The 19,762-nt window shown below is 41.7% G+C and overlaps 1 protein-coding gene across 1 annotated transcript in view; it reads left to right on the forward strand.

Moving 5' to 3' along the window:
* Positions 1-19,762, forward strand: part of Abcc4 (ATP-binding cassette, sub-family C (CFTR/MRP), member 4) — a 183,047-nt gene that overhangs the window by 124,697 nt on the left and 38,588 nt on the right. Inside the window, exons 20-25 of the mRNA XM_013023011.1 lie at positions 1,455-1,605; positions 4,382-4,501; positions 6,116-6,226; positions 7,115-7,215; positions 8,238-8,429; positions 16,135-16,290. Coding sequence (XP_012878465.1) covers positions 1,455-1,605; positions 4,382-4,501; positions 6,116-6,226; positions 7,115-7,215; positions 8,238-8,429; positions 16,135-16,290 — 831 coding nt within the window. The remainder of the gene's footprint in view (positions 1-1,454; positions 1,606-4,381; positions 4,502-6,115; positions 6,227-7,114; positions 7,216-8,237; positions 8,430-16,134; positions 16,291-19,762) is intronic.

Below are 19,762 nucleotides of genomic sequence, written 5' to 3' on the forward strand. Positions count from 1 at the left end.
TTCCTTCCTTCCTTCCTTCCTTCCTTCCTTCCTTCCTTCCTTCCTTCCTTCCTTCCTTCCCAATCCTGGGGCTTAAACTCAGTGCCTAGATGCCATCCCTAAGTTTCTTTTGTTCAATGCTAGTGCTCTACCACTTAAGGCACAGTGCCACTTTCAGCTTCTTCTGAGTAGCTTATTGGAAATAAGGATCTCATATATTTTCCTGCCTGGGCTGCCTTTGAATCATGATCCTCAGATCTTAGCCTATTTAGTAGCTAGGATTACAGAAGTGAGCCACTGGTGCCTGGCTGATGTCAAGATATTCTTAAGGAATCTTAAGATCTATTACTGTGCCATCTCTCCCTTTTGGGCATCAAGAACCATATACCAAAGAATGATAATGAGGCTGCTAGAGTCTACTTGTTACACATGAACTTCTAAGAACCCTGTATACATGAGCATCTTGAATTCTCAACACCATTCTTTTAGCTTGTTAGTATATCCCAGTTTTTCCTAAGACTCAGAGAAATGGAGTCTTACCCTTCCTATCTGATATTTAAAGAGAGTTGGCTCAAAAGTTTATCTAAAAGCTGTTAGTACTGGGCTCACAGAATTTCCCTTCTGGGTTTTGGTTGTTATTTTCTGAAAACTACAGACTTTTTACAAATCATGAAACCTCAACCCAAGTAGAAGATTTTACCTAAGATTTGTCTCTCTGTATTTTATGTGGAATTAGAAAATTTGAGTGGAATTTCTACATAGTGTTCCCAAATGGATACAGATCTCAGGGAGATTTGGAGGTTGGGTCAATTGTTTTTCTAGGCCAAAGTATTTTCTTGTCATGTATACATCTTCATCTCTGTGAGCCTTGACATGGCCAAAAGGATAGAATATCAAATAGACTTGGAATCAAGTCATGCATGTAAGTTTTGTGTGTATATCAGGCTCCTTGGAATACCTGGGAATTGCAGAAGGAAGAGGTAAGACTGGATTTACTGGAATCTTGTTGTGATGTGTTAGCTTTTTACTTAGCTATTTTTGTCCTTTGCCAGCTTCCATAAAGAGCATGAGACAAGTGACAGTAAAAGAACGGTTTGTGTATAATTTTATATATAATTTATTTTATTTTTTACTTGTATTATATATATATATAATGCTTTTATATTAATAACATCTTACTGGCTCAGGTTATGGGGTGTGTTGTGTTTCAATTCTACTCTCAATTTCAACATTCTAATCTCCTATATGGAGAACTATTATAGAACTATTGAGTATGTTAAATAACAAATGCCTTGTTTTCATAGTGTCTGGATCACAGTGAACAGGCGATAGGTGTCATTTTTCTTGGGATGGGAAAGCATTCCCAGTTATCCCAGCAAGGCTTTTCAAAGGCATAAAATCCCCACACACATCCCATTAAAGTCTGTGTTTGAGAATTGTGCCTAAGCAGGCTCATCTTGTTTTTGCGATTGCAGACATTGCTCCTTGTGGTCAGTGTGGTAGCCGTGGCCGTGGCGGTGATCCCCTGGATCGCAATTCCCTTAGTCCCCCTCTCCATCATTTTCCTGGTTCTCCGGAGATACTTCTTAGAAACATCAAGGGATGTCAAACGCCTGGAATCTACAAGTGAGTGTTGAAAGTCAACATCAGTGTGGCAGTATGACCTGAGTTTCATTTGTGTCATTATTAAAGAGACCCCCTGAAATTCTATGGACTCTCATCTTCTAGAATTTATGATCTCCTTTACATTAGGTCATTAATAACAGGGTTATGGTCACCACTGGTCATTATGATCTTAACTGGTGGCCTGCCAGGGGCAACTTTTTAATTTTAACTCAAGGCACAAGTGGATGATGTATATGGCATAATATTCCAATAGAAGAGAGGGGTCATTCTTAAATCCTTACATACACAGTGCAGGCACACACATACCACTTTAATAGCTAAACTATTTATCATAGATTGGAAATAAATTAGAAGGAAAGTACTTTTCTTTCCCTGAAAATACCAACAGTCACAAAAAAAGAACAGGGAAAGATTTTAGAGAAAGGAAAGGAGTAGATGTAGAAATAATACACGTGAAATTTTATTTTTTTACCTATTATTGATACTAGATTTCAGTTGTTAAATATTCTCAAAATCTAAGCATTGTTTTCAGTTTTGTTCCTTTTTTTTATGTTACTTGGCATAACACCACACTGAGTTTTCTTCTGCTATAAATGGTTGTTGTATACATAATCCCCTTTGGAGACCACTGGGGAGGGACCAATTTAGAGTGCATTTTATCTATTGCTCTATTCAACTTCCTGGATTACTGGTAATATACCTTATGATAAATTACTCTTTTACAGGTCATCAAAGTGAATGAAATAATGGAGTTCATCTTGTGAATGCACAATATTATTACTCAAATGAAAAACCATAAGGATAATAGAATTTGTTTTTTTTGTTGTTAGTTTTGGTTTTGGTTTTGTTTTTTTTTAAGTCAGTCATGGGGCTTGAACTCTGGGCCTGGGCACTGTCCTTGTGCTCTTCCGCTCAAGACTAGCACTCTACCACTTGAACCACGATACCACTTCTGGTTTTCTGGCGATTAATTGGAGATGAGAGACTCACACACTCTCCTGCCTGCCTGGGCTGGCTTTGAACTGCAATCCTCAGATCCTCCTGAGTAGCTAGGATTACAGGCGTGAGCCAGTGGTGCCTGGCAGAATTTGTATTTTTTTTTAGGAAGTATAAGGACATAGCCAAAAAAATAAAGAAGGGTGAGATTTGTATCACAGAAGCTGTGAGATGGATAGATAGAGCAATTGTAGGCTAGCTTTGCATTCTAAAAGCTAAGACCACAGGTACTCGTAAGATAAGTCATGTGTTTTGATGAACTACTGAGTCCCAAAGTTTTCATTCCAATAGTACTGTCTAGCTGCCACTGATATACTGATAATTAAGCAGTTTTCATGACATTTGATCATAATTGTTTTTTCTAAAGTGAATGTAGCAATGGTCAGTCATAGAGAATACATAAAAACAGAATGGAATTTGGTTGCCGTTCTCTAATCATCTCTGTTCATTTGGCATTCCTGGATTTGTGAAGTTACATCCACATTGTAAGTGAGAAGATCCTCGGTGATCCCTTAGCAATGTCTGTCACAGGAATGGCTAGCAGAACGTGCCACATATTTTCAGATCATAGATCCTTGAGTCTGCTATTTTAAAAAGTTCCTATGTCACATTCCCAGGGATATTGTTCAACTTGAGGTCCTTAGTAAGAAATACAATAATGGAGAAGCTTATTGTATATTAGGTAAGATTTGGGAGTTTTCTAACCATAGGCCCCAACGCCTAGAGGAAAAAGACATTTAGTGATACATGAGAATCCTCCTCCCAGCTTATTCTTCCAAAGATACTGTGGCTCAAATTAAAAGCCTTGTAAATAGAACAGAGTTAGGTCTGGCACCCAGCTCTGTACTTGGATTAGCTTATTTAATTAGGTGGCATTCTCAGTATCTCAGGTCTGTTCTCCCTTTGTTAAGATCATAATAGGAACTGTCCTGTGGTGTTCTCATGAGGCATGCCAGAGACAATACAAAGTGCTTGCTAGCCACTACCACAGGCACGAGAACCTTCTATACCATGGTATTGAAAATATATTAATAGCCAGAAGTCTCTTGTAGCACTAATATTAACCAGAATAGCACTGACAAAACAGGATTCTGACTTCTAATTAGGATTTTTTTCTTTGTGGTACTAGAACTTGAACTAGGGGCCTTGCACTCAGGCTCTCTACCACTTGAACCATGCCTTCAGTTCTTGCTTTTGTTACTTTTCAAGTAGGGTCTTAAGTTTTTGTCGGGACCAGTCTGGATTTCAGGTCTTCCTACCTCTGCTTCCCACGTATCTGGGATGACAAATAGATGCACCACCACACCTGATTTATTTGTTGTAGCAGGGTTTGGTTGACTTGTTGTTTGACTGGCCTCTAACTGAAATCCTCCCAATCTCCACTTCCGAGAAGATGAAATTACAAGCATGAGTCCCTGCACCCAGCTATGAATGGTTCTGTGTCTTCTTCCATGTGTACCCCAGCACTCTAGAAACACATACAATGCTTGTGTTCATGGTGGATATATCCATATTGGACCATACTGTCACAGGCAGTCACTAGGATGTCTTAAAGAAGAAGTTCATTTTATTAAATATATGCAGCCACTGGAAGATGGATTCCTTTGACCTTTCCTAGACACTCCATATCTTACCAATAGGTCTTCCATCTAGGAACTGAAACCTCCTGGGAGGCACTGTGTGTACTGTTCGGCGGATACCTAAGGGGCACAAGAGGGACCTTGTCTACTTGTGCCCTACCTTGCTGAGCTTCCTCTGTGTCTGTCTCTTGTTTCTGCAGCACGAAGTCCGGTATTTTCCCACCTGTCCTCATCCCTCCAGGGGCTCTGGACCATCCGGGCTTACAAAGCAGAAGAGAGATGTCAGGAGCTGTTTGATGCACACCAGGACTTACATTCAGGTCTGTACATGGTCCTAGGGGCTAGAGTCCACTGCTTCCTCAAGCTTGATCCCCACCCCCACCCCCCCACCCAGGTCATACGATCTTGTCAATCTGTACCTCTGCTTCCCTAGGGGAACAGCCGCATACCCCATCTTCTCACATCTTCTCTGCCTGCCCCTGGGTTTGGAATCCTCTCAGTGTCCCTTTACAATGTCTAGCTTCCATTCCAGTTGGATTGCATGGCCCATTGATTCCTTGCCCTATGGCCCTGTCCCTTTAAGGTAGGGGTCAACAAGCTTTTAAAAAAATTTTTTTTGCAAACGCTACCCAAACAAATGTCTCAGGCTCATGATTGTCCCCGTTGCAACTTCGTACCTTGGCTGCTATAGCATGAAAACAAACAGCAATGACTGTGGAAAACTTTATTCATAAAAACTGAGATTCAGGGTCACAGTGACTTAAACAAATCAATTTCTTGATTATCAGATTTGCTACTTGGTACGTACAATCTTTGTGTGAGTAAAGGTGTTCTTTGTTTTTGTTTTTTACCCACTTAGAAATTTTAGAATTTTCTCTGAATCTATAAAATCCTGACCTATCTGTTCAATTTTTTATTTTGATGGGTAGATGTTGCTTTAAAAAAAACAACAACCATGAGCTCCTTTGAGCATTCTGGTTATTTACAACCAGTCTGTAAGAATGTCCTGTGTGTGCAGGGCTAAAAATGTAAGGAAAATGCTAGAAATGAATGGAATGCTATACTACTCACTACAGGAGAACTGGAAACAGTTAACCCTATGACATTACAATACATTTCACATTCTTTTTCATAATTGTATGTCCTTTATGTTACCTCTGAGTTGTATTTTTCTTTTCCTTCCTCCCTCCCTTTCTTCCTTCCCTCCCTCCCTCCCTTTTTTCCTTCCCTCCCTCCCTTTCTTCTTACCTGCATTATTCTTTCTCTCTCTCCTTCATTCCCCTCCCTCATTCCCTTCTCCTTCCTTCCCCTCCCTCCACCTTCCCCTTTTCCTTCCTCCCCTGTCCTCCCTCCTCCCCTCCTCTTCTTTCTCCCCCCCTTCCTGTTCTTCTCCCCCTTCTCCCCTCCTCCTTCCCTCTCTCCTCCTTCTCCTTCCTCTTTACCCTTACCTTTCTCCTTCCGTGTGTGTGTGTGTGTGTGTGTGTGTGTGTGTGTGTGTGTGTGTGATGGTACCAGGACTTGAACTCAGGGCTTCACGCTTTCTTGCTTATGACTGGCATTTTACCACTTGAGCCTCATATCCAGCCCAGCTTTTTTATTGGTTAATTGGAGATGAAGTCTTTTGGACTTTTCTACCCAGGCTGGCTTCAAAGCACAATCCTTAAGATCTCAGACTCCTGAGTAGTTAGAATTACAGGCCTGTGCCACTAGTGTCTGGCTTAGGCTACATATTTTAATGCACCTTCCATAAAGCAAAGTGTCTTGGATATGGATCGTATCTTGCCTTGTATTACCTAGCTTCCCGGAACCTTCGAGTTTTTCGTGTACCAACTTGTCATCTTACTCTGCCTAAACATCTTAATGCCTCTCAAGTTCACTGCAGTTCATATGGCTTTGTACTGATTTGTCGTGCTTGTTGTGGTTCACGAATCCAGAGGCTTGGTTCTTGTTTCTGACAACGTCACGATGGTTCGCCGTGCGTCTGGACGCCATCTGTGCCATCTTTGTCATCATTATTGCCTTTGGGTCCCTGATTCTGGCAAAAAGTAAGTGCAGATGTGAATAACTATTTATGGCATGATTACAATGTATAGTTGTGTTTACAGTTATTAAATTAAACTCTTGCCACCTTGTCCAATGGCGTATACTGTGTGGTTCTAATGACTTGTGTTAAAGTGTTTACAGCATGTCAAGATGGGTGTGCTTGCGCCCATTGAGCAGAGTCACTGAGTCTTCCCGGGTCACTTTTATCTTTCTTTTTTTGTGGGCTACCAATAACATCATGAACATTCCTGTCCTGGTATTTGGGAGGAAAGAACCAACTTTACCATTACTGCAGGGTCTAGGTTTGAGCACTGAATTACTTGGATGTTGGTGTCATTGGCTATATACTGGGTTGAGAAAGTCTTAGCAGGAAAGAACATCGTCATCGCCTGTGGATGGGTTCCGTATCACCAGATGTTTGCGTGGGTGACATGAATTCGCTGTGCCTAACTCATCCACAGTCCCACCACCACATTACACTATTTCCAGAATAAAACCATGAGCATAGTAGTTTACTTTCACGAACATTGTGTCCCCAGCACCCATTCTCTTCTAGTTTCAATGATTTCCTGTGATGTCATTGCCTATAGGTGAGCTTATGTAATATATTTCAAAACCGTACTGGTGACTATCTGAATAAAGACATTCACTTTCATCTATAAAAATGCTATTGTTTTCCTAAAATCTGTTGATCCTGTTGGGATGAGTGAACTCACTTGAATCATCTTTCTGAATTCACAGGGGTTTAAATTTTTTATCATGATCTCAACAGGTTGTGGAAATAACGGTTAACGATCTTGCCCAACTCATTGGGTCCTTGTGATCAAGTGGCTGAAGGAGCCAGGTTCAGGCATGACCTTGACTTTATTCCCTCCTTCCCCTTCCTGTAGCTTTGGATGCTGGGCAGGTTGGTTTGGCCTTGTCCTACGCCCTCACGCTCATGGGGATGTTCCAGTGGTCCGTGAGACAAAGCGCTGAAGTGGAGAATATGGTAATGTTTATCTCAACGTTCATGGCTTTTTCAAGTGGCCTTGCCATTTAATGGCATAAAAGCGATTCTTATGTAAAATATTAAAACTGTTATTTTTACATCATAGCTCACAGAGTTGGTTTTTTTTTCTCCGATTCCCTCCTCCATCTGTTTAAAGTTAATGTAAAATGAAATATATACATCTTTTTCTCAGTCTCATGTATGCTATGTCAGCAGGTTTTATATTCATCACAAGCTGTCTTCAAATGTAATAAATGTCTCTGTAGGAGGGAAGTTCTGAAATCCTAGAGAGGGTATAAGCTAATTTCTTAGAGGCCTGTTTATTTTTGTTTCTTAATGGGTAATACCTCGTGCTTGGCAAAAGAGGCATCCAGTATTTTGAGATTGTTTGTTTAATTAATAGATCTTCCTCACTCCCCCATCCTCAGCCCTCCCCCAACCCCAGCTTTCGAGTTTCTTTTCCCCTGTGATGAGCCGAAGATGGGAGGCTGTGGGTTAAGGGGGAGGGTGGTATGTCCCTTCCTGGACTGTTCTGTCAAAGGTATCAGGTTATGGTTGTTTAGGAGGGTACAAGCAATATGCAAATGACTTCCTCTTTTAAGTATTTACTCCTCCTGAAAGGAGATAAATGACAAACACGAAATATTTCCCATTTCTCCCTTCTCCTATTATTGCAGTGAGGTTTGATGACTCTTGAACTGAGCCATAGCCAGTCTCTTTTCTATAGCAAAAGAATATTGATTGGACGTCAGACGTATTTTTTTTAACAAAACCTCTTGGTTTTCACTTAGTACTATAGGAATTATTGTACTATACTGTATGATATTATGAGGAAGTCGCCTTAAGTTGGGGTATTTCTGTGATCATGTGCAAGCTTACAATTGATAGAGATCCGCTTCAGTCTTTGTGTGTGTGGAGCCCTGAGCTACCCTTGTTCAGCTTTGTAATGAAGCCATCAATTTAAGAAGAATCATAAGCAAGGTCCTCAGGGCCTGACCCACATAATTCCATGTTTCTTTCAGATGATCTCCGTGGAGAGGGTGATTGAATATACAGACCTCGAAAAAGAGGCACCTTGGGAATGCCAGAGACGCCCACCCCCAAACTGGCCCCACGAAGGAGCGATTGTCTTTGATAATGTGAACTTCACCTACAGCTTGGATGGGCCTCTGGTACTGAAGCATCTGACAGCACTCATTAAGTCAAGGGAAAAGGTTTGTGGAATGCTCCTTGCCTCTCTATAGAGTTCCACCTGAGACTGAGCCCTGCATTTGCCTGTTGACTTTCTGGTGGGCCTGTCTAAGGAGACTCTGTTCCCCTGTCTGTGCAGAGTAGATCAGTGGCGACTGACGTAAGTCTTCGTTGGAAGACTTTGTTGGAATTTAGTAACTGATAGGTGGCTTCATGAGTCCTGGTTACCAGAGCTGGCTTTTCACCTGTCTTGGGATACAGAATTTGATACATCTTCTGATTCACAATTTCATCTTACAAGTCCACCCTGACTTACTGTCACTAAGGCTCCCATGTCTGCTTTCTATCACTTTTATTCGCTCTCTCCTGCCTCACTGTCCCTTCCTGCCCCTCCTACTTCATGTGTCATCCCTTGTCCCTTTTCTTTGTCTTCCTTGCTTTTCTCTAAGCTATAGACTTACTTTCTGAAATGCAACTCAGACCTTCTTGTTATGCGCTGCTAGCTTCTGGGTTGGACAAACCGCTGTAGGCCAGCAGGACCCCAGCCCTGCTCCAGCAGAGCTTCATGGCCAGGTAGAGGTCTCCTACTAGGGAAGAGCCCACAAACCACAACCCCATTAGAGCTCAGAAACCAGAGCACCATGCTGGGGACAGACAGCACAGGGCCAAAAGATGCTTTCAGAGTTGATGAAAGAAAAACCAGGGAGGCTCAGGAGATGGTGGAGCTGGTTTCAAGGACCTCAGTTTCTACCACTGCCTACATCCCCCCAACAAGCTCCTCTTCACTTGTGGCTTGGTGCTCTCCGAACTAGAGCTAAACCAATACACCTAGAAAGTAGAAATTTAAGATAGTATTTTTTGGTATGCTATGTTCACATCAGCATTATTCATGCCACTCAAAAGGTGGAGGGAACTTAAAGGTCTATCAGTAGAGAAATGGATGGGCAAAATGTGATGCATTTTTGTTTGCATGCCTGGGATAAAAAAAAACAGAAGGCGATTCTGACATGTTCAGCAGCACAGATGGGCCTTGAAGGCATCAGGCTGATCAGGCTGACCAGAAAGCCAGACACAAGGATAGTACTGTGCGATCCACTAAAATGCAATGCCTAGAGTCCAACTCACAGAAACACAGAATTGAATGGGGATGGCTAGAGACAGGAAGAGCCACGAGTGGGGAGTTGTTTAATGGTTACAGAGTTCAGGTTTCATCAGATGTAAAGAGATCCAGAAATGGATGGTGTAAAGGTTTCCCAGCAATGGGATGTAATTCGTGCTGTGGACGTGTTCACTTGAAAACGATGATAGTGAGGCCAGGTTCCAGTGGCTCATGCCTGTAATCCTAGCTACTCAGGAGGCTGGGATCTGAGGATCACAGTTTGAAGCCAGCCAGAACAGGAAAGCCCATGAGACTCTTCAACCAACCATCTTTTGGGGGAGCTGTGGCTCAAGTGGTAGAACACTAATCTTGAGCAATAAAACTAAGGGACAGTGCATAGGCCCTGAGTTCAAGCCCTAATACCAGCATGCACACATGCACACACACACACACACACACACATGCGCGCACGCACGCACGCACACACACACGGATTACAGGGATAAATTTTATATTCTTTTACCACAACTGAAAAATAAAATATCATGACATTGTTTTTAATTCTGAACCTTTATCTCATGGTCCCTTGGGGCCTCTTACAGTTAGGGAACATTTCAGAGTCACTGTTATTCCCAATAAATGATCTGTGTTAAAGCATGCTAAGGATAGCTGGCTGCAAGTGTGAGGGAATAATATACGGGTGGGAAGAAATGTGCCACACAATATACTCGAGAAAACCCTGAACAACCCATTTCTAAATGGAAGTAGTAAATACTTGTCCTATTGGTTTGTTGGTTGGTTGGTTTGTTTTGGTGGTAGTAGGGATTGAATGTTGGCTAACTCTTTATCCCAGAGCTTTTATAAACTGCTTTTTAAAAAAAATCCTTAATTGTCTTTAAATAATTATATAAAGGAGTTTCATTTCAACCTATCAATTCATGAGTTCAGTGCACCTGCTCTTCTTCACTTTTTCCACCATGGATCCATGGAATGGCCTAATCCATGATTAAGGAGTGATATGCTTGTGACAAGAAAGAAGAAATCGACAAAAGGTATACAGGGAAGAGCGTTAGTAAGTCACAAGCAAGTCCCTGATTATTTTCACAGCATCCTTGTAAGTCTGAGGATGGTAATAAGTATGACTGTGGGCCAAACATGAGCTTTCACCAGAATGAAAGCCAAGCCTCTCAGCTCTGTTCCTGACAGCACTGTAGAATGTTGGCTGCTTGCGGACCGTGTTTGTCAGATCAGACCTTTGCAAACATCATTCTGTCACACAGAACCCACTTCCCTTGAACCCACAAAATAGGAATTATCCAAGAAACACTGTTAGGTAGCTTAGAAGACAACCTATAGCTCCAGACTTGTATTCTTCAGACAATTCCCCCCAAACCATAGGCTACCATGTTTGGGTGAATTTGAAGGCTGAATTATAATATGTAGCATAACTAGATTCTTGAAAAGTACATTATATTAACTGTGAAAAGGGATTTTGTTGTGATACTTACACAGATTCACCCTATCTACATTCTTCTTTGTCAGCCCTTGTTCCCTACAACTGGACTTTGGATTTGTAGCTTGGTCCACCTTGTCTTCACTTGCTTTCTGTATTTAGAGGCTGGATGTAGGCGGCAGCATCCCCTGATTTCTCTCTGGCTGTATTCATCAGGTTTTGTCTTTGCCACCTGTGCCCAGCCTCATATGGTGTCAGCTTTGATTGAGAGACACTTCGAGGCGGGGACACAAGAATGTGCCCACACAGCAGAAACAAGAGCTTTATTCTCCGTCAGTGGTTTCTGCTGCTGAGATTCCTGGAAGTTGTACTAAATGGGAATATATCTATATATAATCGGTACTAAGCAGGTTTCTAATTCATGGAAGAAATAGCAAGTAAAAATAAAGAATAAAAATGAAGTCAATAGCCACCCCGGCTTTCCTGTTTAGATTCTAAACACTTGCGGCATTTTTCATTTAGGTGATTTTGTGGTTGATTTGATCATTTGAGAGAGTACTGGGCCATTTTAAAGCATTTCTAGCTCGAGAGGTAGATTGATTTTGGTTTGTTATTTTTTTCCTTGGGCAGAGCTATTACTTCGATAATACATTTTTACAGATGTGTACCAGACCTTGGTATAATGTGCAAAAAAAATATTAGTTTCCTATCTTGTCTCCTTTTTTACATAATGTTTTCTCAGAGAGCCCTTCTGTCACATGCGGTCTCCCGGCCTGGCTGCCTGGCAACACCTACTTTGATGGGAACTTGAGAGAAAGGCAGAGCTTCAGACCCCAGCCCTGTTGGAAGCAGACTGGCTTTTATATAACTCCTTCCCCCCCACCCCCCACCCCCCACCCCACAAGTCGTCTTTCAATTTTTCATGACGAATAACCCAGGTCTTCCAGAAACTTCCATATACTTCTTGCTTGAGCTCATGGGTTTCACTAAGCCCTCTTGGAACTAAGCGTGGCACACTAGGCAGTGCTGAGCTATTGACTGCTTTAGAGATGCTTTTTTACTTTTGTGTTCTGCAAAGTGTGAGGATACATTGTAATTTAATTCTGTACAGTTCCAAGTTTATGCATTTATCTGCAACTTTCCAATAGAGTCTGTCTCATCTATTTTCTTTCTTTTTTTTTTTTTTGGGTCTGGTCGTGGGGCCTGAACTCTGGGCCTGGGCGCTGTCCCTCAGCTCTTCAGCTCAAGGCTAGCGCTCTACCACTTGAGCCACAGCGCCACTTCCGGCTTTTTTTCTTTTTGCTTATGTGGTGCTAGGGAATCGAACCCAAGGCCTCATGCATGCAAGGCAAGCTCTGTACCACTGAGCCACCTTCCCAGCCCCTGTCTCATCTATTTTCATATGCAGTCCAGGGCTCTCCCCTCTCCCCAGCAATCTCAATCTCAGTCTCCACCAATCAAGGAGGCACTGTCAGCTCTTGAGTTCCTTTTATTACCTGGTGACAGAGAAAAGCGGCTTTGTTGCCCCCAAACAGGTATGTCCTGCTTCCCAGATGGCCAGTGCATGGCGGCCCCTCCTCCCCTACCGAGAGCTTCTTTCTCAGCCTCTGCCGTGGGTACCAGTTCTTCTGTGGAGAGTTGTAGTCTTGCTTATGTCCCATGTTCTTCTCCCGCTTTCCACATCATCTACTCATGTGCACACGGTGTGCTACATGCCTTGCAGCGGTGACTGTATAGAGGCCATACCTCACCCCACTGTCTCCCTGCTAGCTGCGTTGTAGGGAGGAATATAGTACTAGGCCAGGGGAGCAATAAGAGGCCTAAGGCTGAATGACTAAGAAAGAGGCAGACAGACCAGGGTTCTAGCCCCACTCTGCTGCTGGCTTATTTCAGACAAGTTGTAAAATGGGAGGTAGAATATCAAACTTCAAACCAAAAATATGGAACTCAGAGACTGACACGGAGGAAATGCTTAGTCAGACATAGTTGTTGTTATCCTGAGGGGAAAAAGACTTCACTGCTTAACACCACCAGTGTGACATTTTTTATTTTATTTTTTGAAAGTGATAGAGCTCTGCACCTGTGATGGCCATGGAAGTGGAAGTAAGAGAACAGAGTCATGAAATAAAAGTATATTTTCAGGACTGGGAAGGTGGCTCAGGGGTTGAGCACTTGCCTTGCAATGCATGAGGCCCTGGGTTCGATTCCTCAGCACCACATAAGCACAAAGAAAAAAGCCAGAAGTGGCGCTGTGGCTCAAGTGATAGAGCGCTAGCCTTGAGCTGAAGAGCTGAGGGACAGCGCCCAGGCCCAGAGTTCAGGCCCCACAACTGGAAAAAAATAAAAATAAAAGTATATTTTCAGGGCTTGGCACTAGGCTGCCTTTGAAGGAAGCTGGACATAAGGTGGATAAGTCAACAGATACAGTGAGGAAGTCCAAGGCAGCAGCCATGCTGAATGGGCCACAGGGCATTGTGCATGCTGAGTTTGGTGTATAAAAAGAGATCCAAAAACAAATACCTAACAGGTTGTAAAGTTGTTGGAGGTAAACCTTGGCTGAATTGGTAAAGCACAAAGGATCTGTGTCAAAGCAACTGAAATAAGACTATCTCCAAGTGTCCCAGGGCTGTAATATGGTGAACTTGGCAATACCTTCGTGCCAGCCATCAGTGAAAATCTTCCAGACTGTAGTTTTGATGCATTTTACAAAGTAGGAAGAAATGGTCAGTGCCAGGGTTTTTTTGGGTTGCCTTTTAATTAAATGTATTAATTGAACTAATTAAATCAATTAATTAATAGAACTTGGAGCCCACCATCCTGTGGTACCTGAGACATTTGCTTTTGAGGCATCTATCTGGCCATTTCCCCATAGCAGGCAAAGTAGCTGTGTTGGTTCCCCTGGAAGCCAGTAGCATGAATGCCCACATACTCACACAAACACAGCATGTGTCTTGCTGTATGGCAGTTTGCATAGAATATCCAGAGATGACAGAAACACTGGTAAGATACCTGCAGACGCATGGAGGGCATACCTAGGTGCAGAAAACAGGCCATCTGTGAGAAAAAAAAAATTCAGTTCCCACAAGACAGTAAAAGCTGCAAAGTTTTTTTTAAAAAAAAAAAAGTAGATAAAGCTACTTTTCTACATTGATCTCTATAAGAATAAATTGTTGAATTGCCATATTTAGTGTTTATAGATTTTCATTTGGAAGTATTCTAATGAGATAATACATAAAATGCCTGGCATGTAATTAGTGTGCAGTAAAGTTCCATTGCTCTCTGCATAAAGCAATGAGGTTTGAAATTTTTATTGAAATAATTTACAGGCAGTAGAAAGCCTGGCCTATGCCCTGCATAGCTGCAGAGTTTTGAATAAGAATGATGTCAGCTCTTACCATGGAGTCTGCAGACGGGCCAGCTCATTGGCAGAAATGCCAGCTTTCCTCCTACAGGTTTAAATGCACACTTCTAAGAGCCAGTTTTCATAACACAGTCTCACTCCTGGTCTGCATTTTTACCTGCATTTTATTATTGATTCTTTGATCTTATTGTTGGTGTTCTTATTTTCCCTTGCTCTGGCTTTAAAAAGAGAAATAATTTTTGACACAAATCTTTCCCAAGGGGCAATTGTAAGTATTAATTGGTTGGTAAATGCCTTTTGAACTGCACAGATGAAAGGCCTCATGCATGGAGCAAATGTTATTTGTGGTGCTGGTGTTGATCTCATTGTTTGTGTTTTGGTTACTGGTTTTGTCTTTTAAGATTTGGAGACCTATACTTTAAAAAAAATTAAGGTATTTTTATTTGAGACAGAATATAACCAGATAGTTAATATCTGGAAATGACTTATTTTCTCTTCCAGTGAGTAATTTCTCTTAAATGATAGAACTTCAGAACAACCAATACTTGTGTATGTATAACATCTCTGTTATGAGTGGTTAATAACATCTCTATGAAATTACCAAAGAAATTCTCTTAGTTCAGAATACTGAGACCTAGCTAGATGTCCATGGCGACTCACACCTGTAAGCTTAGCTACTCCAGAAGCAGAGAATTGACGATTGCAGTTTGAAAGCCAGCCCAGGCAGAAAAGTCCACTAGAGTCTTAATGTACAGTTAACCAGCAAAAAGCTGCAAGTAGAGCAGTTGCTTAGTTGTAGAGAGCTAGCCTTGAACAATAAAAGCCAGACAAGACCATGAGGTACTAAGTTCAAGTCTCAGTACTCTCACATACTTTGTAAAAGCACTGAAGCCTTGGAAATAAAGCTTCTTTTCAAAACCCACTTAGGAAACTGCTGGCTTTTCCCTGTTGCTCCTTTTAACTCTTTTGTTGACCACTGGTTCTCACCAAGGGACAGTTTTTATCCCCTTGGGACATTTGTCAATGTCTGACATCTCTGGTTGTCACGTTTTGGGAGCAGCCACTGTCACCAAGAAGGTACAATCCAGAGATACTGGTAAATGGCCCAGAGTACACAGGATAGCCCCCACCAAAATGGATTGTACTGCCCTGATGCAGATATAATAGCAAATGCCTGTAATTCCAGCAATTCAAGCGGTAGAGAGAGGAAGATCGCAGTATAAGGCCATCCTGGGTATATGCCATCAAGCTGGGTGTGTTGGTATCTACCTGTGATCTCAACTACTCAAGAGGTAAAGATAAAATTGCAGTCCAAGCCCACACAAACAAAAAGCAGGGGGCTGAGTGCTGGTGGCTCAGGCCTACAAACCTCAGCTATTCAGGAAGCTAAGATCTGTAGCATAGAGATTTGAAACCAGCCTGGACAGAAAAGTTTGTGAGACTCTTATCTCCAAAATAAGTAGCAAAAAGAGCAGGGCTGGAGGTGTTGCTCAAAGGGTTGAGTACCAGCTGAACAGTGAAAGGAGTACTAGGTTCTGTCTGAAAAATAAGCTAATGGTGAAAAACACTGAGGCCATCACTCAGGTGGTAGAGCAGTTGTCCAACAATCATGAACCCCTTAATTCAAACCCCTTCACCACTGTCAACAACCAAGAACAACAAAAAGTGGCCAGCCATTCTTACAGATTGAGGAATTTTTAGATAGTATTCAACACAAAGCTTTCCTAATTCACCTTCAGACCCCAATGTGTTAAACCTAGTTTATTGCATGTTGTTGATTTTTTTTTTAAATCTTCTCTCTTGATTTCTTTGTAGATTGGAATTGTGGGAAGAACGGGAGCTGGAAAAAGTTCCCTCATCTCAGCTCTTTTCAGATTGTCAGAACCTGAAGGGAAAATTTGGATTGATAAGATCTTGACAAGTGAAATTGGACTTCATGATTTAAGGAAGAAAATGTCAATCATACCTCAGGTATGCAAGTCAGAGTGTTTGCACATGTTCCTTTCATAAGGGCACCCAAGTTTAATTGCTTTTAATTTTATTGCTGTTTTTTTTATAATTGGATGAAAAGATTGATCCTATCTGCCAATGGAGCATATTTCCAATGGGCATTTTTTTTTGAACCAGATACTAGAATTTGTATGTTTGTTTATTTCTGTGAGTGTGTATGTGTAAGAGATGGGGTGGGGGGAAGAATATATATAGAAAGAAATACAGAGAGAGGGAAATGGAGAGAGAGTGATTGATTCAATAATACCTAGATTACCTAGGCAGATTTCAGGATTCATCTTCCCCAGGTGTCTGAGTTTTATCCACTGATAACCACATAATTCTGAGAATAGAATGATAAATGGTTTACTTAGCACTCTAGAGGAAACATGGATTTTAAGTGTCTTAATGAGGGAATTTGGCTGAACAAACGAAAGCTACCCTTTCAGGGGTGATTATCTCCGTGGAAGGCGTCCTGTGGATCTGTGAGACTGAGAATCCCAGAGCTCATAGATGCTTCGCAGATACTTTCAAAACTAAACATTAGTGAGTGATTTCACCCCAGTACAGAGCCATGGGGAACACTCATACTTCTATTCTCTCTCTCTACCAGGAGCCATCTCTGGGAGTTGTTATGAGGCAATTCCGTGACATAATGTGGGCTGAACACTTCACATAGGCCCAGGACTTGGTTGCTAAGATGGCACAGAGGTGAATTGCCATTTTCTCTTGGGCTTTTAATTTTTTTTTTTAAATTCTGCTTAATGGAAGACTATTGGAGAGTGTTCTAGAGATTGAATTACCTGCCCAGTAATTCCTGTCGTTGCTCATAGTTCCTCTATTCAACATAAATTCAGAAAGTATTTATTGAGTAACTACTTCCCGCCAGAGAGGCAGCTGTGGGCAGCATAGGTCCTCGTTTCCACAGGCCTGGGGCCTGCACCTGCTGGCTTCTAGCTTCTTCCTGATGTCACTTGTATGTATTCAACTCTAGACTTGCTATTTGGGGCTTTTAGTTTGGGGTGTTTCATACTCCACAGTTGTCTGATAATCAAGGGGAACTGAGGAACACATGCACATACATGCACACACACTTACTCCTGAGATAAGAAATACAGAGAGGTAAGTTAATATGCTTGTCTGGGATGTGAACATTAAGGGCCCTTAAATACTTATTTAGAAAGCATAGAGGTCCTGTCATCCCAAAGAAAAGAGAATACAAATGTTGGCCTTATGTCCAAGTATAGCTACTGCTACCTAACACTGACCTCTAAAATAATTGAAGTTACTTCAAGTAATTTGAAATCAAAATGCTCAGTTCATGCCAAGGATTGGTGACTCACGCCTGAAATCCTAAATACTCAGGAGGCTGAGATCTGAGTAATTTGGTTTGATGCCAGCCTGCGCAAAAAAGTTCATTAGACTCTTACCTTCAGTTAACTAGCAAAAAGGCAAGATGTGGAGCTGTGACTCAAGTCACAACACCAGCCATGAGCACAAAAGCTAAACAACAATACTCAGACCCTGAGTTCAAGTCCAAGTTCTGGCACACAGACACACAAACACATTCTCTCCCTTTCCCTTTCTCTCCCTCTCTTTCTCCCTCCCTCTCCCTCTCCCTCTTTCTCTCTCTCTCTCTTTCTCTCTCTCTCTCTCTCTCTCACACACACACACATACACACACACACACACACACACACACAAACTAGATACCCAGGACAGTATGAAATATAATCTCACAATAGCTACCACCAAAAGAATGGAAAATAATGTGTTGGATCCTTTGTGCTCTACTAATGGAAATGTAACATAGTAAAGCCACTGTGAGAAACAAGATGGAGGCTCCTCATCAGATAAAGAATAGAGTCCCCAGATGAACCAGCAGTTCTGCCTCTTGAGTGTATGTCCAAAATAATCAAAAACAGGGTCTTCAGAAGATAATATTATATCTACTTTCATAACAAAATTATTCACAGTAGCCAAGAGTGTAAACAACCCAAACATCCACCAACCAATCGGAAGATGAAAACAAAATGTGGTTTATGCATACAATTGAAAATTATACAGCTTTCAAAAGGGAGGGAATTCTGATACATGCTACAACATGGATACACTTTGGAGATACTTTGCTCAGTGAAGTAAGCCAGTCACAACAATTATAAATAGCTTCACTAATACAGGGTACTTGGAGAGTAATGGTAGTGGTCAAATAATGAAGCTATACTTAAATATCACTGGACTATGTTCTTTAAATTGGTTGATGTGGATGGAGTAAGGGAGGGGTAGTGATAATGTTGAAAGGGATGACATTGATTAGAATATATTGTATTCATAAACTGCTTTGTTAAATGGCATCTCCTTTGTAGAACTACTTATAAAGATAATAACAGAAAGGAAAAAATGATTGACAGGAAGAAAATGGGGAAAGTCTTCCAACACTAGAAATCCTTTTGCCTATTAGAAATGTGACAATGGTTACAGGAGAAAATGAGAGTTTAAACCTCCCAAGTTCTATCCTTTGTTTGTACCCATCTCAGAAATGGGACAGGGGAGATTTGTTTAACAGAGAGAATGGGCGTACCCATAAAGTACTTTTATATCCTAGGATGAAAGGATCTAGAAACGTGCCCCGCGCTACTTTTAATGCTTCTTAATAAGAAATGGCTGTGTGAGTGCATACATAAAAGAACTCTAAATAAAGAAGTGGCCTTAGATGATTCTTGGCTCTGCCAGAAATGTTTTGGAAGCACATCTGAGCAAAGACTAAACACACCTTGACATCACCAGGTTTTGGTTCTATTCCATAAGTTCCCACCCTCCTTTTGTGCAAATGCTCTGTGAATCAACTCCAGAGAGCAGAGTTAACCAAACAGTGCTGAGTTTTGTAGCCATATAGATCACGGATCACCAAGCATTGTAAACACGCCATCCTCATAGGTTGCCTTTGTGTGCCTTTGTCTCCAAGAACCAATGAGGGTTGATACAAGGAGCATGTTTTGAAGAACCAGGCAGGGTCCCCAAAAGCTTAGGACAGATGTTTCAGAGCATGGGTTAATAGTGAGTAAAACCACCCACATTTTTAACCCTGTTTTCCTCCTGAATGTGTGAGACCTTGAAGAAGTCACCCAGCCTTTCAGCTTCATCCTGTCCTTAAACCTGTCTAGTAATTATTGTGTCTCAGATTTGTCATGAAGGAGATTGACCACAGGAGAGCATGTAGGTAACCAGTGCTCACTTCTTAAGAATGTTCAATAAATAGTGACTTGGCCTCCTTTCCTTTTCCTTTTCCTTTTCTTTTTCCTTTTCTTTTCCTTTTCCTTTTCCTTTCCTTTCCTTTCTCTTTCCTCCCTCCTTCCCTTCCTCCCTCCCTCCCTCCTTCCTTCCTTCCTTCTTTCCTTCCTTCCTTCCTTCCTTCCTTCCTTCCTTCCTTCCTTCCTTCCTTCCTTCCTTCCTT

The sequence above is a fragment of the Dipodomys ordii genome, unplaced genomic scaffold (assembly GCF_000151885.1).
Source record: "Dipodomys ordii isolate 6190 unplaced genomic scaffold, Dord_2.0 Scaffold65, whole genome shotgun sequence".
Classification (NCBI taxonomy): domain Eukaryota; kingdom Metazoa; phylum Chordata; class Mammalia; order Rodentia; family Heteromyidae; genus Dipodomys; species Dipodomys ordii.